General features: G+C 44.3%; 1 protein-coding gene across 4 annotated transcripts in view; it reads left to right on the forward strand.

Annotated features, from left to right (window-relative positions):
• hps3 (HPS3 biogenesis of lysosomal organelles complex 2 subunit 1) overlaps positions 1–26,275 on the forward strand; it is a 46,504-nt gene that overhangs the window by 17,371 nt on the left and 2,858 nt on the right. For all 4 annotated transcript variants that reach the window (XM_068042614.1, XM_068042613.1, XM_068042616.1 and 1 more), the window contains exons 8-16: positions 3,766–3,917; positions 4,615–4,723; positions 4,805–4,986; positions 8,683–8,860; positions 9,665–9,895; positions 12,680–12,856; positions 16,047–16,250; positions 20,609–20,713; positions 25,435–25,641. In XM_068042614.1, the coding sequence (XP_067898715.1) occupies positions 3,766–3,917; positions 4,615–4,723; positions 4,805–4,986; positions 8,683–8,860; positions 9,665–9,895; positions 12,680–12,856; positions 16,047–16,250; positions 20,609–20,713; positions 25,435–25,641 (1,545 nt within the window). The remainder of the gene's footprint in view (positions 1–3,765; positions 3,918–4,614; positions 4,724–4,804; positions 4,987–8,682; positions 8,861–9,664; positions 9,896–12,679; positions 12,857–16,046; positions 16,251–20,608; positions 20,714–25,434; positions 25,642–26,275) is intronic.

The following is a 26,275-nucleotide window of genomic DNA, read 5'->3' on the forward strand; positions in this document are numbered from 1 at the left end:
CCCTTCGAGCCTGCCCCGCCATTCATTGTGATCATGGCTGATCATCCAACTCAGTAACCCTTTCCAGCTTTCACCCCATACCCTTTGATCCCTTTAGACCCAAGAGCTATATCTAACTCCTTCTTGAAAACATACAATGGTTTAGCCTCAACTGCTTTCTGTGGTAGCGAATTCCACAGGCTTACCACTCTCTGGGTGAAGAAATTTCTCCTCATCTCCGTCCTGAAAAGTTTACCCTGTATCCTTAGACTATCACCCCTGGTTCTGGAGTCCCCCACCATCGGGAATATCCTTCCTGCATCCACCCTGTCAAGTCCTGTTAGAATTTTGTAGCTTTCTATGAGATCCCCCCCTCACTCTTTTGAACTCCAGCGAATATAATCCTAAGCAACTCAATCTCTCCTCACATGTCAGTCCCACCATCCCAGGAATCAGTCTGGTAAACCTTCGCTGCACTCCCTCTATGGCAAGAACATCCTTCCTCAGATAAGGAGACCAAAACTGCACACAATATTCCAGGTGTGGCCTCACCAAGGCCCTGTATAATTGCAGCAAGACATCCCTGCTCCTGTACTCAAATCCTCTCGCTATGAAGGCCAACATACCATTTGCCTTTTTTACCGCCTGTTGCTGCTGCATGCTTACTTTCAGCGACTGGTGTACGAGAACACCCAGGTCTCGCTGCATATTCCCTTCTCTCAGTTTATAGCCGTTCAGATAATAATCTGACTTCCTGTTTTTGCTACCAAAGTGGATAACCTCACATTTATCCACATTATACTGCATCTGCCATGCATTAGCCCACTCACTCAACTTGTCCAAATCACCCTGAAGCCTCTCTGCATCCTCCTCACAACTCACCCTCCCACCCAGTTTTGTGTCATCTGCAAATTTGGAGATATTACATTTAGTTCCCTCATCTAAATCATTAATATATATTGTGAATAGCCGGGGTCCTGGCGTCGATCCTTGCGGTACCCCACTAGTCACTGCCTGCCATTCGAAAAAAGACCCATTTATCCCTACTCTTTGTTTCCTGTCTGCCAACCAATTTTCTATCCATCGCAATGCACTACCCCCAATCCCATGCACTTTAATTTTACACGCTAATCTCTTATGTGGTACTTTGTCGAAAGCCTTCTGAAAGTCCAAACAAACCACATCCACTGGCTCCCCCTCATCAACTCTACTAGTTACATCCTCGAAGAATTCTGGTAAATCCTTTCGTAAATCCATGCTGACTGCCCGATTCTACCACTGTTCTCCAAGTGCTCTGCTATAAAATCTTTGATAATGGACTCTAGAATTTTCCCCACTACCGACGTCAGTCTGACTGCTTTCTCTTTACCTCCCTTTTTAAATAGTGGCGTTACATTAGCTACCCTCCAATCTGTAGGAACTGTTCCAGAGTCTATAGAATCTTGGAAGATGACCACCAATGCATCCACTATTTCTAGGGCCACTTCCTTAAGTACTCTGGGATGCAGACCATCAGGCCCTGGGGATTTATTGGCCGCCAATCCCATTAATTTCCCCAAAACCATTTCTCTACTAATACTGATTTCTTTCAGTTCCTCTCTCTCACTAATCCCTGTGCTCCCCAACATTTCTGGTATGATATTTGTGTCCTCCTTTGTGAAGACAGAACCGAAATATGCATTTAGTTGGTCAGCCATTTCTTTATTCCCCATAATAAATTCCCCCGTTTCTGACTGTAAGGGACCTACATTTGTCTTCACCAATCTTTTTCTCTTCCCATACCTATAGAAACTTTTACAGTCAGTTTTTGTGTTCCCTGCAAGCTTGCTCTCGTACTCTATTTTCCCCTTCTTAATCAATCCCTTGGTCCTCCTTTGCTGAATTCTAAACTGCTCCCAATCCTCTGGTCTATTGTTTTTCCTGGCAAATTTATATGCCTCTTCCTTGGATCTAATGCTATCCCTAATTTCCCTTGTAAGCCATGGTTTGGCTACCTTTCCCGTTTTACTTTTGCGCTAGACAGGGATAAACAATTGTTGCAGTTCATCCATGCGCTCTTTAAATATTTGCCATTGCCTATCCACCGTCATCCCTTTAAGTAACGTTGCCCAATCCGTCATGGCCAACTCACGCCTCATACCTTCATAGTTTCCTTTACTTAGATTCAGGACCCTTGTCTCAGAATCAACTACATCACTCTCCATCTTGATGAAGAATTCTATCATATTATGGTCGTTCATCCCCAAGGGGTCTTGCACAACTAGATTGTCAATTATTCCTCTCTCATTACACAATACCCAGTCTAGGATGGCCTGTTCTCTAGTTGGTTCCTCAACATATTGGTCTAGAAAACCATCCCGTATACACTCCAAGAATTCCTCCTCTACGTTATTGTGACTAATTTGATCTGCCCAATCTATATGCAGATTAAATTCACCCATAATTACAGATGTTCCTTTATCGCATACGTCTCTAATTTCCTGTTTAATGTCATTCCCAACATCACCACTACAGTTTGGGAGTCTATATACAACCCCCACTAACGTTTTTTGCCCCTTCGTCTTTCTCAGCTCTACCCATACAGATTCCACATCATCAGAGCTTATATCTTTCCTCACTATTGCGTTAACTTCCTCTTTAACCAGCAATGCAATTCCACCGCCTTTTGTTTTTTGTCTGTCCTTCCTAAGTACTGAATATCCCTGGAAGTTTATTTTCCATCCCTGGTCACCTTGCAGCCATATCTCCATAATCCTGACACTATCATACCCGTTTACATCTATTTGCACGATTAATTCATCCACTTTATTGCGAATGTTCTGCGCGTTAAGGCACAAAGCCTTAAGGCTTGTCTTTTTAACATTACTTGTCCTCTTCCCACTATTTTTCACTGTGGCCCTGTTTGTTTCTGGCCCTTGATTTCTCTGCCTATCACTTTTCTTATTCTTCTTACTGTCTTTTGTTCTTGTCTTTGATCCCCCCTCCTCTGACTCCTTGCAAAGGTTCCCATCCCCCTGCCAATTCTAAACTCTTCTTTGAATGTAGTAATGGGATCTTCCACATATAGTAGAACAGGCAAACAGAGCCTCAGTTTAACATTTCATTTGAAATACGGAACCTCAGACAATGCAGCATTCCCTCAGCACTGTACTGGAGTATTAGCTGAGTTATGTGTTCGTCCCCGGGATGGGGAGAATGGAGAGACTTGAAACATGTGGTGGCACAGTGGCGCAGTGGTTAGCACCGCAGCCTCACAGCTCCAGGGACCCGGGTTCGATTCTGGGTACTGTCTGTGTGGAGTTTGCAAGTTCTCCCTGTGTCTGCGTGGGTTTTCTCCGGGTGCTCCGGTTTCCTCCCACAAGCCAAAAGACTTGCAGGTTGGTAGGTAAATTGGCCATTATAAATTGTCACTAGTATAGGTAGGTGGTAGGGAAATACAGGGGCAGGTGGGGATGTTTGGTAGGAATATGGGATTAGTGTAGGATTAGTATAAATGGGTGGTTGACGGTCGGCACAGACTCGGTGGGCCGAAGGGCCTGTTTCAGTGCTGTATCTCTAATCTAATCTAATCAAATGAAGGCCTGGCTCCGAGGGAGGAGTATTACCAATTGAGCTTAACTGACAGATAACCTTGTATTTGTCTATGAAATATCAATCCGATCATTTCAAAAAATGTATGTAGTGTTTGGGGGAGAATAAAGTACACCTTTGCATTAGATCTCATGTAATTGCCTGTTGATTTCCCACTTATAATTGTTTTTCCTGTCGTCGTTTCTCTTTGGGTAGGCCTGTCCACCTTTTTTCATGCCAGTGAGTGCCTTGCGCATGCAGCTCTTTATCGGACTAAGAGCTGCTTGTCATTCCAGAAACCACTTAATTCTGCTGGCCAAGGCAGAGAGCCATGGCCAAGATCGACAACCTGAGTCAAAGAAAGGATCGTGAGTACAAAGTTCGTCCATCCTACCATTCCACATCGCCTTTAACATTAGAGTATCCTCTGGAGCATTCATTCTAAAGCGCAACATGCAAATCAAAGACAAAAAATATGAATGTTTACTGATGATCGGGTACTTAATTGGACTATTCACCCTTTGCCAAACAATCTTTATTACCTTTGCCATAATATTGATGATTTCAGGCCAACTCGTTTGAAGTTCCCACGACAGTTGAATCCACTTGTGATCATTCAATATAAGGCTGTATTCCAAAAGCAATTGGTGTAAAATGTTGACATTTTCCATGGGTTGTACCAGTTCCCTTAATGCACTGCGAGGCTGGTCAGTTCTGCTGGATACCTGCTTGTGTCTGACATTAATGATTTTATTATCAGTTGATTTTGTATTTTTTTTTTTGTAAAGTCATATCATTTGGTCCCAAACTGCCACTCTGAATAAAATACAGCTCAGCACTTAGCGACAATTGAGCCAGCTAAAGTACTACTCTGTGGGACTGGTGTAGACATGGGGATTGGCTATAATCAGCACCGATATAGTGAATGTTTGGTCTACTAGCCAGATTATAGCTCGATTCTACTGTGCAAAGTTGGTCTTAGATGGAATTAATGGTAACCATTACCATTTAATTCTAGGCTCATATAATTCAGTCATGGCAAATATTCTTTCATATCTTTTGTAGGCCTCAAAAATTCAAGACGACTAATAAAATGCCATCAATTCCGAGCGAACCCGGTTGGAGTTTATACTGTCTTCAGATAATTCCAACAGTTCAGTTGTGCAGGGAGATGGTGAGTAGTTTGCATTTGTTTTTGGCATTGACATGATAATTGGATACTGTGCTGAGCTTCAATATTTGAACCCTGTTGCAGGTTGATTATAGTAAGAGGTACAAGGCCTGCAGTCCACAGAGTTATGTTCATCTGCTGAGTGAAGCCCACCTGATGTTAAAGGCGGTTCTCCTGGACCCTGAACTATGCAACCAGACTGCCAGTGAAGAATTACTGTCTGCTTTCAAAGAGAACTGTGGCCAACTGGGAGACTGTTACAGCCAGTATGTGCTTTTTCTTTCCTGGAAAATGTTATTTCCAGTCTGATGTATTGATCACAGGGATCGAGGGTTACCAGTTCTGGCTAGAGGTTTGATCCCGTGGCATCTGAACACATGACATCTGCAAATGTTATTGTGTTTATCTTCTACAGATTGAGTCCACTGTATACAATTCCGGGCACTGCACCTTTAGAAGGGATGTATTTGCCTTGGACGGAGTGCAGCACAATTTTTTTTTATTTATTCGTTCATGGGATGTGGGTGTCGCTGGCTAGGCCAGCAGTTATTGCCTATCCCTATGTGCCCTTGAGAAGGTGGTGGTGAGCTGCCTTCTTGAACCTCTGTAGTCCGTGTGGGGTAGGTACACCAGAATGTTACAAGGGCTCCAAGCATTACATAAACTAGGTTTGCATTGCCTAGAATATTGAAGGTTAAGGGATAATTTTATTGAGGTTTTAAGGATTTGGAAAGGGTGGATAGAAACTTTACACTGGTGGGGTGTCCAGGAGTAGGGGACATAACCTTAAAACCAGAGCCAGACCATACAGGAGAGACGTTAGGAAGCACTTTCTCCACACATAGGGTGGTAGAAGTGTGGAACTATCTCCCTGAAAAAGCAGTGCACACTAGTTCAATTAATCATATTAAATCTGAGATGGATGGAGTTTTGCTAGCCAAGGGTATTGAGGGATATGATGTCAAGGCAGATGGATGGAGTTAGGATACAGAGCATCCATGATCTGACTGAATGGTGGAACATGTTTGAGGGGCTGAATGGCCTACTCCTGTTCCTGTTTCTCCTGTTATAGAATATCCTTGTTCCTGGTTTCACGCCCAATTTTAGCTGAGATGTTAAACTGAGGTCCCCTTGGTTAACTTGAGGAGAGCCCAGTTTCCAGCTAGGAGGTATGAAACCCAAACTTATCCAGGAAAGCCTGCCAGCTGAAACACACGACTGATGAACAGTGCTCAGTGTGTCATGCTTGACTGAAGGGACACTGGCCTCTGATTTGCCCAAGGTGCTTTACAGCTCTGTAGTGCTAACTGTCCTTGCCCACCCCGCCAAGACCTCTGATAAGACAGATGGGGATAGATTTTATACACTGAGTGCTTGGGTGAAGGTACGGTGGGTCTGGGTTTTGGAGGGTAAGGAGTGGCAAGAGTTGTACTTAATGAAATATCAGTTGCGTTGTGCGAGAAGTTCCAAGAACCAGGAGGCCACCCATGAGCAGGCAAAGAGAAGAAAATGAAGGTGGGGCAGGAACCGCAGGATGAGAGGGAAACTAGTGGTAGGAGGAAGTTTGTTTTGACCTGTAAGTGGAAATGTGGGAACTCTGTCTCTATTATGGAGGTGGGAGCTGAAGGAAGTGCATTATTAAATTTGATTTATTTAAATGCCACATCTGAATGCAGTAAAGTAGACTACACATAACAAGTAGCAGCTTCCTTTTAAAATACCAGGATACAAGATAAAAATAAATGGCTTATCGTCTGCAGCATTTGTTCCCCACTACCACCCTATCCTCATCCCCCAATAGTATGCACCTTAGTTGTATTTCTAACAACAATTTGCATTTATAAATCAGATTTAATGTCGCATTTCATGACGAAGAAAATGTTTGGGAGGTGGCAGGAGATGAGTTAGGGGATGTGTCTGAAGAACACATTTCTGTTCTGGTCACCACACTTTAGGAAGGATATGAGGGTCCTTCAGAGGATGTAGAGGAGATTTACCAGAATGGTTCCAGGGATGGGGGATTTCAGTTACAACGCTAGGTTGCAGAAACTAGGGTTGTTCTCCTTGGAGCAAAGGAGATTGCAGGGAGATTTGATAGAGGTGCACAATAGTATGGTAGACTTATCTAAGGTCGACAAAACCTGTTCCCATTAGCTAATGGTACGAGGAATAGGGGGAACGCAGATTTAAGGTTTTGGGTGAGAGATGCAGGCGGAATGTGAGGAAGAACTTTACCACTCGCTGCGTAAAAATGACCTGGAACTCGATGCCTGCGAGGGTGGTGGAAGTGAAGACAATAATTTCAAAAGGAAATTGGATGGGCACTTGAAGGAAATAAACTTGCAGGGCTACGGGGATATAGCCGGGGACTGAGACTGACTGGATTGCTGCACAAAGAGCAAGCATTGACTCGATGGGCTGACTGACCTCCTCCTGCGCCATTATGACTCTATAACAAATAGTAACTCACTGAAAATGCACCCATAACTAATTGTAATACTGTTAACTCTCAGATTCCCCCTCATAAACAACTGTAATACAATAACACAAAAGCAAAATACTACAGGCGCAGGAAATCTGAAATAAAAACAGAAAATTCTGGAAATACTCAGCAGGTCAGGCAGCATCTGTGGGGAGAGAAACAGAGTTAACGTTTCAGGTCTGTGACCTTTCATCCGTGCCCCAGTTCTCCTGTGTGTCTCCTGTTGTATTTGAGTGTGATAGACTAGTCCCTTCTCTGTGCTACTTATATAAATAAGAGCATAACAAAGAGGAACAGGAGTAGGTCATACAGCCTCCCTATTGAGCCTGCTCCACCATTTTCTACCTCAAATCCACTTCCCCATTCTAATTCCATATCCTTTGATTCCCTTCGTGTCCAAAAATATTTCAATTTCAGTCTTGAATATACTTAACGACTGAGCATCCACAGCCCTCTGGGGTGGAAAATTCCAAAGATTCACAACCCTCTGATTGAAGACATTTCTCCTCATCTTAGTCCTAAATGGTCAAGCCCTTTTGCAAAGACTATGGTCCCTATTTCTAGACTCTCCAGCTAGAGGGAAACAGCATCTACCCTGTTAAGCCTCCTAAGTATTTTATATACCTCTCATTCTTCTAAACTCCAGAGAATATAGGGCCATTCTATGCAATCTCTCCTCATAGGACAATCTTCTCATCCCAGGAATCAGTCTGGCGAACCTTTGTTGCACAACCTGAGACCAAAACTGTACACAGCACTTCAGGTGTGTTCTCACCAAAGCCCAATATAATTGCAGTAAGACTGCCTCACTCTTATAATCCAACCCCCTTGCAGTAAAGGCTAACAACATACCATTTACTTTCCTAATTGTTTGCTGTACCTGCCCACTAATTTTCTGTGATTTGTGTACAAGGACATCCAACATTTACAAGTCTCTCGCTTTCGAAAAAATATTCTGCTCTTCTATTCTTCCTACCAAAGTGGAGAATTTCTCATTTCCCCACATATACTCCATCTGTCACCTTTTTGCCTTCCAATTAATAATTATTTACTTGATACTGCAGCAATGCAAATGGGTCAGTTCTTTTCCATTGAGATTATGACTTAATTTAAGGAAAGAATTGCAGGGGAAGAGGAGGGGGGAGTGAGAATAATTGTTTAGCTCTTTCAAAGAGATGGCACAGGCGTGATGGGTTGAATGGTCCCATTCTATAATGTATGATTTTATGACTGCTGCTTTAATGTTCCCTGGGGATTCCCATGAAATTTCTCTCAAGCTATATGACTGCTCACATTTCATACAGTATTAGCTGGTATCTCTGCTTTTAGAATGACTAGGTTAGTTGATCTCTGCTCCTTGGTTCCCCACTAACTGGGAGTATCCCCAAGGAAGCACCAAATTAAGGCTTTGAGCAATCGCATGTTTGTAATCTGTGCTAACGGCTGCTTTAACTGACGTGTGGACTTACTTTGGCAATAGGTTTGAGATGGATGACTTTCACCTCGCCCTCCCCTACTATAAGATGTCGGGCTGGTCACTGAGTGACCTAATCAGCGGAAGGCTTTTATGGGAAAATGAATCTCAGAAATTTGGAAAAGGATTTATGTACTACTTGAAGCATTCTATCTATGAGGAAATTGAGGAACCACTGAGCGCAGTAAGCAGTTTTAAATGTAGCCTGGAATGTAACCTAACACAGTCCAGAATATTCCATATTGTGCTGCCAAACATTGCCTCGCACTGTTTCAACTAGTCCTGGATTTCTCTCCCAGCCAATTAGCTCTGTAAATGAAATAATTCAGAGGGTGTAGCCAACAGGCAGAATTGTTGAATGCTAAACCTATAAACAGAAGGTAGACATGCATGAGGAAACCGTTTGACCAATGGAAACCACTATGATTGCCACTCTTCTCTCAATTCCCCACCCCACCTCCCCGGCTTCACAACAAATGCTTTCGGCATTTTTCCATGTTACCCTGCTCAGAACCCAGTGCGTGTGTCAGTCGCTCTTTGTATAAAGAGCTTTCCAACATCATTTGCCCCTCATTAATTTTAATTTGTGTCCCATTGTTCTGCTGTCAGTTTAGGCTGAAGTAGTGTTTAGGATTTGCCTGTTCTTTGGCAGTTGCTAATTTACATACCTCTGAGATCCCGTCTTAATCACTCCTATCAAGACTGAAAATTTGAAGTGTCAAATTTTGTCTGATGATGCTCCTGTGAAGTGCATTTTACTATGTCAATGGCACTATTCAAATGCAAGCTGTTGTTGTTCTTGTATGTTCTTCAATATTCTGTTTGCTTCAGTTGATCTAAAGATTCAACAATACAAGTGATGATAGTAAGAGTTGAATTTCAGTGATTCAGTGAAGTTTGGAGCTGACAGTAGTTGGATGGGATATTCTTTTAATGAATTGCTTTTGCTTGCTTTTTGGAAGAACAGTAATATTTTTATATCCCGTAGGAAACAGCGAACCAGGTGTTGCATGTATTTAAGCTGGCAGAACCGACTCAAATTCCTCATGCCTTGTGCAGCCCATGTATGAGAAATGTGTGCTTGAGAACTGCATGGGACCATCTGGAGAGGCTGGCTGCAATCTGCCCATCGTCCCTGGTGACGCTGACCAAAGCAATGGTGGCGCTGAGACTCCAAGACCTGCAAAAGTACCAGACGGCCATGGAGCGATACACAGAGGTGGGGTTTATGTAGATGAATCTCTGAGATATCCACTTTAAAGCTCCTACTCCTCACAAGACTTTTAAGACTCGAGCTTGGCATTACCCAAACCGCAGTTTATTGGATTAACTCATCCTCCTGATACAAGCACAGTGTTGGCACAAAGGGAGTTAACTTCACACCAAACACTTAAATAAACGTCGTGGTGAGAATTCTGCATTGGGTCCCAGTGTAGCTCTGGAATGAGGGATTGAGCGTTGAGCTGAAAATTTCAATATCCTAGTCCGACAGTGTCAGATAAATTTGAGCAGCGTAATTAGTTTTTGAGTGCAAGACCAGGCATAAATTGAACCAAAATTGGCATTCTGTGTCAGTGTGACACTTCCAATTCCCATATCAGCTGTAAGAATAGTTGGTGTAAGAATTCAAAGCGTCACGCTGGTATGTTAGCGGGTGCTTCACTGAGATTCGGGTTAAAGTGCATCATTGGAGCAAAATAGAGGAATCATTATTCTTCAGTTGGCCCATATTGTGCCTGAGCTGAGTGTTTATCTACCCTGCATGCTGGGACTGGAAACTGTTCCACTTCTTAGCACTGCTGTCTCCACCGCTTGTTAATTACATAGAATATACAGCACAGAAACAGGCCATTCGGCCCAGCTGGTTTGTGCTGGTGATTATGCTCCACGCGAGCCTCCTCCCACCCTAGTACATTTGTTATGGATGAATAGTCACTCAAAATGCAACTTCGAAACACTTATACCTGTACTTTCCATTATTAAATGATGACGTAAAGCTCCTAAAATAAATCTAAGCGATAACTGTCTAGTGCGATGATTCCTCCAGCCCACTGTCCCCATGGAGTGTTTTCCTTTGCAATGGGCAAGGCAGCTGCACTTCCTAAACTGTAAGGTGCCCTGGTACTGTGCTGGTGTTGTCTGCAATCTCATCAGGGTTCTCCCATATTGGTAGTTTAATTGGCTTAAAAAAGCCAGGTAAGCACAAGAATTAATCAAAAGGTAGGAGAGAAGGGCAGTCAAGTACAGAATAAGAGATTTAGTGATGCACAGCTTCTGTTTCAAGTGCCTGTGGATTGCAGGAGGAACATGGGATTTGTTAGACGAAAAAAGACCAATATCCATCTAATTCACCTTCTACCATTCTGGTCATGACATGAAACGATGGCAATGGAGTTACTGACGTATCAAAGCAATCAGTCTCTATCAGTGAGTCTACAACAGACCCAGACATGAAGTAAGAAAAACCCCCAGTGCGGGAGAACTTTGAGAACCATAAGTCCAAAGTCACCTGTTCCTCCCGATCACACTATATTTACCCCATGTCATGTCTCAAATTACTCCTATTCTAAAATGTTCTGTTCTGAAAGAAATCTATCTAATTTGCATTTTAATGAGTCAATGCTAACTGCCTCCACCACCCTCTAAGGAGTCTGTTCCATGGATTGATCACTCACTCACTGAACTAATGCTGCCGCAGATTCGTTTTGAATGTATCCCCCCTTCAGTTGCAGGAGGAGGAAGTATTGAGGTGTTCCACAGTTTTGAGGAGCTGGGAAAGAATGTGCTAGTGGGAGACTGGATAATGGGGATTGACTTCAACTTAGTGAGACTATAAGGAGGAGGCAGTGTGCATAAACATTTCATTTCTCGAGGTGCAAAGGAGAAAAAAGTTCAGAGGATTAAATATATGTTGTTAAATGCCATCTTTTTATAGATATTTGCGTCCCACAAGGATGTTTACTAAATCCCTCCCCCTTCACCTTCCAACTGCTTTTTTCCTTCTCTCCACTTGCCCCTTCCCTCTTTTTCCTCCTCCTGTCTATCCCCAACACTCTTTTGTTCCTCTGCTTTCAGTCCATCTTTTTCCCCCTTTGTCCAGTTCTTGCTCGCTCTCTGTTTTAACGAAAAGAAAGACTTGCATTTATATGGCACCTTTTTAGGATATCCCCAAAGTGCTTTACAAACAATTAGTACTCAAAGTATAGTCACTGTTGTAATGTGGGAAACACGGCATTCAGTTTGTTCATAGGTTCCCACAGCCAGTATTGTGATAATGACCAGATCATCTGTTTTCTTTTTGCAGTGTTGGTTGAGGGATAAACATTGGCCAAGATACCCCTGCTTTTCTTCAAAATAGCACCATAGCACCGTGGGATCTTTTATGTCCACCTGAGAGGAGAGACGGAGCCTCAGTTTAACATCTCACTCAAAAGATAGCACGCCCAACAGTGCAGAACTCTCTCAGTACTGCACTGAAGTGTCAGCCTAGGCTTTTGTGCTCAAGTGTCTGGAGTGGGACTTGAATTCACAACCATTGACTCAAAGGCAAAAGTGCAACCAGTTGAGTCACAGTTGACACTCAGCTTTTCTTCTACAGTCATGATTTTAGAATCTAAGATTGGAGTCCCCTTATCATTAGCTCTTGGTTTGTTTTGTCTTCTAAGCTTTTCACCCTTAGTGATGTCCTGTGTCATGGACATTAGTCCTTTTAACTAGATTTCTTAAGTTTAAAAGTAAAAAAAAAAAGGAAAATTATCTGGAATTTGAATTAAAGTAACATGCAGAACAAACTAGTTTTTCCAGTGCAACTCAATATAAATGGATGCTGTCTGACCTGCTGAGTATTTCCAGCACTTTCTGTTTTTGTTTCGATATAAATGGATCTTGGCTAAGTAGGAATGATACACATTGATGAACACCTCTGAGATGGTCTGATTATTGAAACACCCTGGGCTAGTGACTGACTGCATTCCATTAAATTGCCTGCTTTGTGTTTTGACAGACAAAGTTGGTTTGTGGTTTTGTGGCAGAACCGAATCTCTTGCGACATCATGGTATTGTGGCAACTGAGTTATCTCGTGAGCTGAAGAGGACCCAGCCTGGCCTCCTGGTAGCTGTGTTTGTAGCTTTACTGGAAAGTGACAAAATTAAACTTGAAGAGGCTGAATTGTTCTTTAAGGTCTGTTGGCAGTTGTTTTTTTTTAATGCAAGTTAGTTTAGAATCTTCGTACATCAGCGACCATTGGGAAAAGTGCAAATGCTGTGTTATAGAGTCATTAAAATGATACAGCACAAAAGGAGGCCATTTGGCCCATTGTGCCTATACTGGCTTTTCGGTGGAGTTATCCAGTTAGTCCCATACCCTGCTGTTTCTCCATCACCCTGTAAATTTTCCCCTTTCAAGTAATTATCCAGTTCCCTTTTGAAAGTTGTTATTGAATCTGCTTCCACCACCTTTTCGGGCAGTGTGTGCTAGATCGTAAGAATTCACATATAAAAAAATTCTCACCTTCCACTACGCAGCCTCACCACACTGCAGAACTTCTGTCAATAATCTTATATCTAAGGAAGATGGTTGTGGTTGTTGGAGGTCAATCATCTCCGCTCCAGGACATCACTGCAGGAGTTCCTCAGGGTAGTGTAATAGGCCCAACCATCTTCAGCTGCTTCATCAATGACCTTCCTTCAATCACAAGATCAGAAGTGGAGATGTTCGCTGATGATTGCACAATGTTCAGCACCATTTGCAACTCCTTAGATACTGAAGCAGTCCGTGTAGAAATGCAGCAAGACCTGGACAATATCCAGGCTTGGGTTGTTAAGTGGCAAGTAACATTCATGCCACACAAGTGCCAGGCAATGACCGTTTCCAACAAGAGAGAACCTAGCTATCTCCCCTTGACATTCAGTGGCATTATGATCGCTGAATCCCCCACTATCAACATCCTGGGGGTTACCATTGACCAGAAACTGAACTGGATTAGCCATATAAATATTGTGGCTACAAGAGCAGGTCGGAAGCTAGGAATCCTGCGGCAAGTAACTCACCTCCTGACTCCCCAAAGCCTGTTCACCATCTACAAGGCACAAGTCAAGAGTGTGATGGAATACTCTCCACTTGCCTGGATGGGTGAAGCTCCAACAACACTCCAGGACAGAGCAGCCCACTCCATCCACTACCTTCAACATACACTCCCTTCAGCACCGACGTACAGTGGCAGCAGTGTGCACCATCTACAAGATGCACTGCAGCAACGCACCAAGGCTCTTTAGACAACACCTTCCAAACCCGTGACCTCTACCACCTAGAAGAACAAGGGCAGCAGATGCATGGGAGCACCACCATCTGCAAGTTCCCCTCCAAGCCACACTCCATCCTGACTTGGGACTATATCACTGTTCTTTCACTGTCGCTGGGTCAAAATCCTGGAACTCCCTTCCTAACAGCACTGTGGGTGTACCCACCTCCACATGGACTGCAGCGGTTCAAGAAGGCAGCTCACCACCATCACCTCGAGGGCAATTAGGGATGGGCAATAAATGCTGGCCTAGCCAGTGACGCCCACATCCCATGAACAAGTAAAAAAAAAACTGTATTCACTGGTTATCATCGTTCCTGCCAGTAGAAATAGTTTCTCCTTACTTAGTCTATCAAAACTCTTCACTTTGTACACCTCTATTGAACTTCTCCCTGTTCTAAGGAGAACAATCCCAGCTTCTCCCAGTCTCTCCATGTAACTGAAGTGTCTCATCCCTGGTACCATTCTAGTAAATCTTCTCTACCCTCTCCAAGGCCTTAACATTCTTCCTAAAGTGTGGTGCCCAGATTGGGATATAATATTGCAGCTGAGGTCTAACCAGTGATTTATGAAGGTTTAACGTAACTTCCTTATTTTTAGAGTCATAGGGAGATACTGCACTGAAACAGGCCCTTCGGCCCACTGAGTCTGTGCCGACCATCAACCACCCATTTGTACTAAATCCTACATTAATCCCATATTCCCTACCACATCCCCACCTTCCCTCAATTCTCCTACCACCTACCTACACTAGGGGCAATTTACAATGGCCAATTTACCTATCATTTTCAATTTGCCATTTATCTTGCATTGACTTCAGATCCTAAAATGCAGCATTTATTTTAGTCTGCACAAACTTTGAACTGAAGCCTACAGTCAAGCTTTCCTATGCAACATGACATTACTACTGTGGCTGTTAATTAACCTCAGTCTGGCTAAGTGTTCAAAGGGTGGCTGAAAGACCTCCATTACATACCCAGCGCAGTAAATGCTGTTCAACACCAGTGATTTACATAGTTGCAAATATTCTGCACGTGCCTGGTTGTAGATTCTTTATAATTCTGACCTGAAACCACAGAATAAATCCTGCTGGCAATCGAACCGATTTAGTCAAACCATTCGAAGCTTGGTTTCATCCTGCATTCATTCCCAAGGTGACTGGCACTATGTTGTAACTCCGCACCCCATTCCACAGCAGGACTACTCTTTTATTTATAAAAAGCAATCTCTTGTGCCTTTTTCATTATGCGTAACGAGTGGAACATTGTGTCATCAATATTAGCAGTAGCTTAGAAATTTCCATTCTAAAAAATTATTGATATGCATTTGTTTTTTTTTAAAAAGTGTGCCATAGTCTTAGTTATTTGTGGTTATACTCGCTCAGTTTTTGGCCTGTGAGTAACTGTTTGCTTGTCCACTCGCTAGGGATCTTGTTTTATAAATACGTTATGCAAATATATATGTAACCAGCAGGGGGAGCTTAATTGTTAAACTCCTGGCTGGGATAAAGGATGAAGCTGAATAGAATCATACAGCACAGGAGGAGACCATTTGGCCCATCATGCCTGTGCCCGCTCTTTGAAAGAGCCGTCCAATTAGTCTCACTCCCCTCCTCTTTCCCTATATTCTGCACATTTTCCCTTTTCGCATATTTATTCAGCTTAAAGGAAATAAAAACAGGGAGAGATGCAAAACAGGCTGGCAACTCATTATCACACGTTTTATATTATCATATAACTTACTGTGAGAAACGTCTTGCCCTCAGTCCTAAATTTGGCTTTTACCCGTACGAACCTGGGTCCCCTTGTTATGCTGAAATAAAAGCAAAATACTGCAGATGCTGTTAGTCTTGAGTTTGAAATAATTCTGCAATTTATCTTTTCCTTACTGTTCATTATCTTTCCTAACGCCATAAGATCCTTGCTTGTCGTCTTAATCTTTCCAACATTTCCAGTTTTTGTTTTTTTGTGATACTTAATGTGTAAAATAAAGTTGGGGGGTGGAAGTCTGTTAAATGTGGGGAATAGGGGAGGGAACTGTTAATATAATGGCTGATGTTGCTGTTGGCAGGCACTCTGTGCAAAAGGTGCTGATGAAGAAAATGAGGAGGAGACTCCGCAGCTGCTGGTTGATTTCTGGGAAGCCATGTTAATAGCCTGCACTCAGGAAGCGATGGTCCAGCTGCTGCTGATGAAGCTGGTGTCTGTGTATATCCAGAGAATAGCCCGGAAACAACAGCCTCACAGGAGACCACTCAAAACAGTCGAGGACCTGGTATGTCCCTGCTTCCTACCCCCTCTGTTCTTTAAAATACTTATTCCTACATTACACTTCAAAAGTACTTCACTGGCTGTAAAGGTGGTTGTGAAAAGTGCTCTATAAAATGTAAGTTTTCTTTGTCGTGCATCTCCTGTGACATTGATTGTACTGTCAGAGAATACAGGGTACATTGGAACTACCACACCACCTAGTGTCTGTGGCCTGCAGCTACAACACCACTGTGATCTGCTTACTTAGAGAAGGCCCATTATAACTGATTTCGTGGGCAATTTTAATGTTAAATACGGACATTAAAAAAAAAAGTGATCATGATGACACTAAGTGAAGTTTGTGGTTAAGAAATGAGAAAACAACATTTTCAATGTAATTGTAGTTGATATGCTGTAACATTGAATACAGGGAGTCGAGACTAGGGCCGGAATTCTGTGCCCCTCCCGGGAGCAGGCTGGAGGCGGAGGGCGAGGTGTAAAATCGAGTGGGAGGCAGGGAATGCCATTTTACCAGCAGCGGGGGAGGTAACAAGTGGCCTGCCTGCCCCAGGCCAATTGAGACCCTTAAGTGGCCAATTAATTGCCATTTAAGGGCCTCCTCCCACCGCCGCTGATATTGTACCAGTGGCGGCCGGGCATTTCGACAGCCCAGTAATACTAGGTCGCCTCCTTACGGGGGTGGGGGGGGGGGTGACCCTCCTGATCCAGCACCCTGTGCCCAACAAATGCCCCCCCTTCCCCCCCAACAACACAAGCTTCCCCTGTTAGAGCACCTCCCCCGCCCTCCTAATTGATATCCACCCCCTCTGGGACCCAGCCGATTTTTTTCTTTTTCTTTCCCCCGGCAAAGCCCGAAACCCCACTTCCCTTTCTCTGGGCCGGCATCCATGCTGCTTCAAATGCTGGGTGCCGTCCCAACAGTGGCCACCGCTCCCAGTGACACTGCTGGGACTGAAGAACCGCCGGCCCGCTGATTGGCCAGCATCTTTTGGAGGCGGGACTTCCTGCCTCGGGGCCTGGCCACGTAAAATTGCTGCATGGCTCTCCTCCAACTTTTAAGCTGGTGGGTGGGGACTCCGCCTCTGCAAAAAATTCTGGCCAAAATATAGGGGCCAGGAGATAATGGACCGTAGTGTGCTGACATATTTCAGTCATCATTCCTGTTTCCACATATAAAATTATCATGCTGTAACATATCTCTCTTGCCAGTGTCTCCATTGGTGAGAAGAGGGAATTAGTGTGGTATGTTTGTACAGGCTGCTTCCTTTATAAATGTGGATGTAGGAATTTGTGTGGGGAAAAAGTCACAAGTGCATTCAGATGTATGGTTTTTAATGTGTTGAAGATATAATCTACATAGTCCTTAGTCTTAGCTTGGCTCAATGGTAGCACTTACACCTCTGAATTTAAACTCCTTGCAGGACCTCAGCACACAGTCTAGACTGACATTGTGTGACAATGCTGAAGGAGCAATGCACTCTCAGAGATGCGATATTTTTGATTGTTATATTGAAGCTCTGTCTGTCTGTTCAGGTGGATGTAAAAGGTCCATGTCACTATTGGAAGAAGAGTAGGGGAGTGTCCCTGGTGGCCTGGCCAACAATTATTCTGCAACCAATAACGCCAAAACACTTCTCGCAATCATCTGACAATTGACTGAGAAATTTCCTTTACATAACCTTTTTGTTTATAAAGAAATGCAGGAAGGAACTGGGTAACATAGTGGGTCAGACACTAACCTTTCACCTCTGGGGAACTGGGTTCAAATACAACACAGGCTGACAGAATGAAAGTTACCTCGGAATGTAGTAGCAATGTGAAATGAATTTGGGTACTGTCTGTCCGGTTTCTGAAAAACTGGCTCTAATTCAGCACATTCAACAATCTCATTCAGGCCACAAATGAGCAGTGTGGAAAATGAAAAAATACCACTGTGGTACAGTAGAGGGTGTTCTCCTCTAGTTAGAGAGATCTAACTGTACTGTGTCTTGAGTGCTTGATGCTAATATTGGGTGCTTGTACTGACATCCCTCACCTTGATAAGTTTAAAATGTATACAAAGTTGTAAATAAAGAGGGGGACAAAGCGAGGGTTTCATTGTTTTAAACAAATGAAAGGTGGAATTGATTCTTTTTGCTGGATCAGCAATCAGGCTAGGACACTGCGTCTAGGGATTTCTACCTCTCTGCTCACCAGCTGACGATTGCCACCCATTCAATTTAATCCATGAAGAGTGTGGACGGACAGGAGCAGAGGTGTAAATCCACAGCCTGGGTGTTTTCAAAGACTGATCTATTTAGTAGTTTGCTGTGTAAAGTGAATATCTAGTAATTTGGATGGAGTTCTGTTGTGACTCACTCTAGTGCACAAAGATACACAGTTCAGAAATAGTTCCTGGTTTGGATAGATCCTCTAAACATATGTGAAACGGTGCATTGTTGGGACAACAATGGAGGCTGATTGCCATGAGTAATATTTGATTTGAAGTTTTCCTTTTAACACTATAGTGAACATCTATTTACATGCCAGTGTAGTGAGCATTACATCAAGACTTTTTGAGGATGTAACTAGTAGAATAGATAAGGGAGAACCAGTGGATGTGGTGTATTTGGACTTTCAGAAGGCTTTCAATAAGGTCCCACATAAGAGATTCGTGTGCAAAATTAAAGCACATGGGATTGGGGGTAAGGTACATGGATAGAGAACTGGTTGACAGACAGGAAACAAAGAGTGGGAATAAACGGGTCTTTTTCCGAGTGGCAGGCAGTGACTAGTGGGGTACCACAGGGATCAGTGCTAGGATCCCAGCTATTCACAATATATATTAATGATATTGATGAGGGAATTAAATGTAATATATCAAATTTGCAGACGACACAAAGCTGGGTGGGAGTGTGAGCTATGAGAAGGATGCAGAGAAGCTCCAGTGTGATTTGGACAGGTTGAGTGAGTGGGCAAATACATGGCAGATGCAGTATAATGTGGATAAATGTGAGGTTATCCACTTTGGCAAAAACAAGAAGGCAGATTATTATCTGAACGGCGATAGATTGGGAAAGGGGGAGGTGCAGCGAGACCTGGGTGTCCTTATGTACCAGCCACTGAAAGTAAGCATGCAGGTGCAGCAGGCAGTTAAGAAGGCAAATGGTATGTTGGCCTTCATAGCGAGAGGATTCGAGTACAGGAGCAAGGATGTCTTGCTGCAATTATACAAGGCCTTGGCGAGACCACCTCTGGAGTATTGTGTGCCGTTTTGGTCTCCTTATCTGAGAAAGGATGTTCTTGCTATGGAGGGAGTGCAGCGAAGGTTCATCAGACTGATTCCTGGGATGGCAGGACTGACGTATGAAGAGAGATTGGGTTGATCAGGCTTGTATTTGCTAGAGTTTAGAAGAATGAGAGGGGATCTCATAGAAACCTATAAAATTCTAACAGGACTGGACGGACTAGATGCAGGAAGGATGTTCCCGATGGCGGGGGAGTCCAGGACCAGGGGTCACAGTCGAAGGATAAGGACTGAGATGAGGAGAGATTTCTTCACCCAGAGTGGTGAACCTGTGAAATTCTCTACCACAGAAAATAGTTGAGGTCAAATCATTAAATATATTCAAGAAAGAGTTAGATATTCTTCTTGGGGCTAAAGGGATCAAGGGATATGGGGCGAAAGCGGGAACAGGGTACTGAGTTTGGATGATCAGCCATGATCGTATTGAATGGTGGTGCAGGCTCTAAGGGCCGAATAGCCTACTCCTGCTCCTATGTTTCTAATATTTCCCAACCTCTAACAGTGCACATGACACTGTGAATGGACCATTGCAATGAAGCAAGACATTACTGATATTTGCTAATGAAGGTTTAATATATTCATCCATTTAGTCTCTTCCCACAGCCCCTGCCCACTCTGCCCTTGGCCAACATCAATAAAACAGATCATCTGATCATTGCTGTTTGTGGGAGCTTGCTGTGTGCAAATTGGCCTTGGCTTTTCCTACATTATAAAAGTGACTGCACTTTAAAAAAAAAAAACTTCATTGTAAAGACATCCTGAGGTTATGAGGGACATTATTTGAATGCAAGTCTGTCTTTCTTTCCGTGTGGTATTCCTGTCCACCATTTTAGCAGAGGTGTTAACCCATTTAAATCAACAAGTTAACTCCTGCATTAAAACCCCAGTTGGAGGAATGTTTGCTCATGATCACCAATAGCAATCTTTAATTTGTGATGTCTGTGCCACAACAGTGTATTTGTTCTATAAAATATATTTATATGTCAACACAGGAAAAGAAAATAAGTTTCCCAGCTTGTAATTGAACAGAAGAACACCAGTTTAATTTGTATTCCCTTTTTATTTCTTTTAACTAGATAAATTCGTGTGGTCAATTTGGTACCATTTTCCTGTGGATCCACACCATCAATGCATCCAGTTCCCATCTGCAAGGTCCTTCGGAGGATCTTCAAAAGTTACAGGTTTGTGCTGGCTTTTTTTGAGAAGCATAACTTGGGGGTCAAAGGCCATAGTGCAGGACACCAACTGAGGTTGAAAAGATGAGGAGAGAAGACAGGTTAAAAGGACTGTGATCTCGAGCCTAGGGAGGTGAAGCGTTCCCAGTTTTGAGCTCCTGGGGGAAAATATGAATTGGAGTAGGAAACAGTGTAGTCTTGTGTAATCATGGTATACAATACTAGGGTTACAAGCGCATGGAAGAATTCTCCCATCTTGAATACTCCTCCCCTAATCCCTATCCCAGTTCATCATTACACTTCTACCTTTTTAATCTCCTGCCACCATCAAAGACTTGAATCACCCCATCAATAACCCTGCCCACCCTCTCCTTTTGGCATTTGCCAAAGGCCCATCAAGGCACCCATTCTGCCACCTTACAAATAACAAACCCAACTGCTATGTCCATTATATATAATATATAAATATAACATATAAATCCATCTCTCTGTAATGACCTTCTTTCCCAGTGAGTCTTCTGGGGAATGCGTCTCACCGGCCTCCTCCTTGTTTTGCTCACCTCACCCACAACTGCTGCCTTGGAGTCACATAGTGGATTAACAATCACCCCTCCACATTTCTCTCAAGACTGTCCATTTACTTTCCAATAATGTGACCGAAACTCGGCTCACGTTTAATGACTCCTTACCCCTTACCAAATCGCTTGCCCCCCCCCCCCCCCCCCACTCCGCAAACTGCCATGTTGGTAGTGTGACTCTTAGCACCAAATAGGCAGTGGCGTAGTGGTATTATCACTGGACTAGTAACCCAGAGACCCAGGGTATTTCTCAGGGGACACTGGTTCGAATCCCACCACAGCAGAAGGTGGAATTTGAATTTAATTAATAAAAGAATCTGGAAGCTAGTCTAATGATGGCCATGAAACCATTGTCAATTGTTGTAAAAACCCATCTGGTTCACTAATGTCCTTTAGGGAAGGAAATCTGCTGTCCTTACCTGGTCTGGCCTACATGTGATTCCAGACCCACAGCAATGTGGTTAACTCTTGCGTGCCCTCTGAAATGGCCGAGCAAGCCACTCAGTTGTACCTAACTGCTACAAAGTCAATAAAAAGGAATGATACCGGACGGACCACCCGGCATCGACCTAGGCACCGGAAACGACAACGGCAAACCCAGCCCTTTTGACCCTGCAAAGTCCTCCTTACTAACATCTGGGGGCTTGTGCCAAAGTTGGGAGAGCTGTCCCACAGACTAGTCAAGCAACAGCCTGACATAGTCATACTCACGGAATCATACCTTACAGACAATGTCCCAGACACGGCCTTCACCATCCCCGGGTATGTCCTGTCCCACCGGCAGGACAGACCCACCAGAGGTGGTGGCACAGTGGTATACAGTAGGGAGGGAGTTGCCCAGGGAGTCCTCAACATTGACTCCGGACCCCATGAAGTCTCATGGCATCAGGTCAAACATGGGCAAGGTAACATCCTACTGATTACCACCTACCTCCCTCCCTCAGCTGATGACTCAGTACGCCACCATGTTGAACACCACTTGGAGGAAGCACTGAGGGTGGCAAGGGCACAAAATGTACTCTGGGTGGGGGACCTCAATGGCCATCACCAAGAGTGGCTCGGTAGCACCATTACTGATTGCTCTGGCCGAGTCCTAAAAGACATAGCTGCTAGACTGGGTCTGCGGCAGGAGGTGGGGGAACCAACACGAGGGAAAAACATACTTGACCTCGTCCTCACCAATCTGCCTGCTGCAGATGCATCTGTCCATGACTGTATTGGTAAGAGTGACCACCGCACAGTCCTTGTGGAGACGAAGTCCCGCCTTCACATTGAGGATACCGTCCATCGTGTTGTGTGGCACTATCACCGTGCTAAATGGGATAGATTTAGCAATGCAAAACTGGGATTCCATGAGGCGCTGTGGGCCATTAGCAGCAGCAGAATTGTACTCGACCACAATTTTAACCTCATGGCCTGGCATATCCCCCACTCTACCATTACCATCAAGCCAGGAGACCAACCCTGGTTCAATAAAGAGTGCAGGAGGGCATGCCAGGAGCAGCACCAGGCATACCTGAAAATGAGGTGTCAACCTGGTGAAGCTACAACACAGGACTATCTGCGTGCCTAACTGCGTAAGCAGCATGCGATAGACAGAGCTAAGCAATCCCATAACCAACGGATCAGATCTAAGCTCTGCAGTCCTGCCACATCCAGCCGTGAATGGTGGTGGACAATTAAACAACTAACTGGAGGAGGTGGCTCCACAAATATCCCCATCCTCAATGATGGGGGAGCCCAGCACATCAGTGTGAAAGATAAGGTGGAAGCATTTGCAACAATCTTCAGCCAGAAGTGCCGAGTTGATGATCCATATCAGCCTCCTCCTGAAATCCCCAGCATCACAGATGCCAGACTTCAGCCAATTCGATTCACTCTGCGTGATATCAAGAAACGACTGAAGGCACTGGATACTGCAAAAGCTATGGGCCCCGACAATATTCTGGCAATAGTACTGAAGACCTGTGCTCCAGAGCTTGCCGCGCCCCTAGCCAAGCTGTTCCAGTGCAGCTACAACACTGGCATCTACCCTGCAAGGTGGAAAATTGCCCAGGTATGTCCTGTACACAAAAAGCAGGACAAGTCCAACCCGGCCAATTACCGCCCCATCAGCCTACTCTCAATCATCAGTAAAGTGATGGAAGGTGTCATCAACAGTGCCATCAAGCGGCACTTGCGTAGCAATAACCTGCTCAGTGACGCTCAGTTTGGGTTCCGCCAGGGCCACTCAGCTCCTGACCTCATTACAGCCTTAGTTCAAACATGGACAAAAGAGCTGAACTCAAGAGGTGAGGTGAGAGTGACGGCCCTTGACATCAAGGCAGCATTTGACCAAGTATGGCATCAAGGAGCCCGAGCAAAACTGAGGTCAATGGGAATCGGGGGGAAAACCCTCCGCTGGCTGGAGTCATACCTAGCGCAAAGGAAGATGGTTGTGGTTGTTGGAGGTCAATCATCTGAGCTCCAGGACATCACGGCAGAAGTTCCTTAGGGTAGTGTAATAGGCCCAACCATCTTCAGTTGCTTCATCAATGACCTTCCTTCAATCATAAGGTCAGAAGTGGGGATGTTTGCTGATGATTGCACAATGTTCAGCACCATTCGTGACTCCTCAGATACTGAAGCAGTCCGTGTAGAAATGCAGCAAGACCTGGACAATATCCAGGCTTGGGCTGATAAGTGGCAAGTTACATTCGCACCACACAAGTGCCAGGCAATGACCATCTCCAACAAGAGAGAATCTAACCATCTCCCCTTGACATTCAACAGCATTACCATTGCTGAATCCCCCACTATCAACATCCTAGGGGCTACCATTGACCAGAAACTGAACTGGAGTAGCCATATAAATACCATGGCTACAAGAGCAGGTCAGAGGCTAGGAATCCTGAGGCGAGTAACTCACATCCTGACTCCCCAACGCCTGTCCATCATCTACAAGGCACAAGTGAGGAGTGTGATAGAATACACTTGCCTGGATGGGTACAGCTCCAACAACACTCAAGAAGCTCGACACCATCCAGGACAAAGCAGCCCGCTTGATTGGCACCCCATCTACAAACATTCACTCCCTCCACCACCGACGCACAGTGGCAGCAGTGTGTACCATCTACAAGATGCACTGCAGCAATGCACCAAGGCTCCTTAGACAGCACCTTCCAACCCCGCAACCTCTACCAACTACAAGGACAAGGGCAGCAAATACATGGGAACACCACCATCTGCAAGTTCCCCTCCAAGTCACACACCATCCTGACTTGGAACTATATCACCATTCCTTCACTGTCGCTGGGTCAAAATCCTGGAACTCCCTTCCTAACAGCACTGTGGGTATACCTACCCCAAATGGACTGCAGCGGTTCAAGAAGGCAGCTCACCACCACCTTCTCAAGGGCAATTAGGGATGGGCAATAAATGCTGGCCTGGCCAGCGACGCCCACATCCCATGAATGAATTTTTAAAAAAACTTGGTCACTCCCCCTTCTCCTCTGGTGTCTTCTCCTTCAAGCACCCCACCTTATTCTACCCTGCTCACCTTTCCTTTCAAACATAGGAGCATAGAATGTAAAATCCTCATTGCTTATCACCCGCCCTTTGACTATGCCATCTCACCTTGCCTCCCTACTCATGATCTCAGTCATAAAAAAAGCCATTTCTGACCACTTCCTTCTGTGTGTAAACCTGGAAAAAACTTTTCCCGAGTCATTTGCAACTGTGTTTTAAAGTTGCCAACTGCCTCGCCTTTAGCCCTTCATTTGCCACAATACTTCCAAAACTGTCAATCTGCTCAACAACTCCCTCATCTCCACCTTTACTCTCTCCCATTCCAGTCGTTCCCTCTGGTATGATACAAACATCTTCACACTCTTGTGTTCAGGAGGCACAGACTTGCACATACCCTGCTGTGAACTGGGTTAGCTGTCCACCACCATATCTGGCTGGACCATATTGAGCACTGTTGGGCCATGCTGTCCTCTGCCAAAACCGTCCACTACTCCAGGGTCATCTGTTTCCTTAAAGCTTTCTCCCCTGCCCCCTCCACCTCGAGCAACAAGTGTGAGGATCTTAGAAAGACCACTGGAATGTACAAATCAGGCTAGAACTTTTCATACAGATTCATACACATTTCTTTCACTTCGTCCGTAGTCCATTTTGTGTGGCTCTTCAATCGATGTGAAAACTGTTCTTCCTCTTCTGCATCAACTCCCTGAAGATGACACCCCTGGTCTAAGTATCCATGTGCTATGTGACACCAGGCTGGGTGAATGTGAGCGTGTCACTGACCAGCTCCTTGACCGATGTCCTGAGGCTGTTCTACCATTTGCCAATTGTGAAATGCAGCAGGAAAGACAGGTTTGTCTCAATGAATCCCTTTTGTACATGCATTTTGGTCTGTCGTTTCCCAGGGGAGAGTAAGTTGGTTTGGAAACGGAAGATTCCTTGGAATGTGCTAAACTTGGGTTCAGTTGGTGGAAATTTTACCTCCCTGAGTCAGGTTGTTAGTTCAAGTTTCACACTGGTATTTGAGCATGTTACCGAGCATATCAGGCACTTGGGCTCCATTGTACCGTCCTTCAGATGAACCAGGGTCTCATCTTCCTGTTGAGATGGACATGAATGGTCTCATGACACTAAGCAAAGAGAAGGAGGGAATTCTCCAGGGAGTTTGGCCAACATTCATCCCTCCAGCAATATTGCCAAAATCAGATTAACTGGTCACTCATTTCATGGTTGTCTGTGGAGCATTGGTGGTGCAGAATGGCCGACGTATTGCCGACAGAACAAGTCACTGGACTACATCAACACAAAAGCAAAATACAGTGGCTGCTGGAAATCTGAAATAAAAAGCAGAAAATGCTGGAAATACTCAGCAGATCAGGAGGCATCTGTTGAGAGAGAAATAGTTAACGTTTCAGGTCGATGAACTTATTCTAACAGTATTGTAACAATTGGACATAAAACAATTATAGTTAAGAAAATGGTAGAT

This window comes from Heterodontus francisci, chromosome 11 (assembly GCF_036365525.1).
Source record: "Heterodontus francisci isolate sHetFra1 chromosome 11, sHetFra1.hap1, whole genome shotgun sequence".
In the NCBI taxonomy this organism is placed as follows: Eukaryota; Metazoa; Chordata; class Chondrichthyes; order Heterodontiformes; family Heterodontidae; genus Heterodontus; species Heterodontus francisci.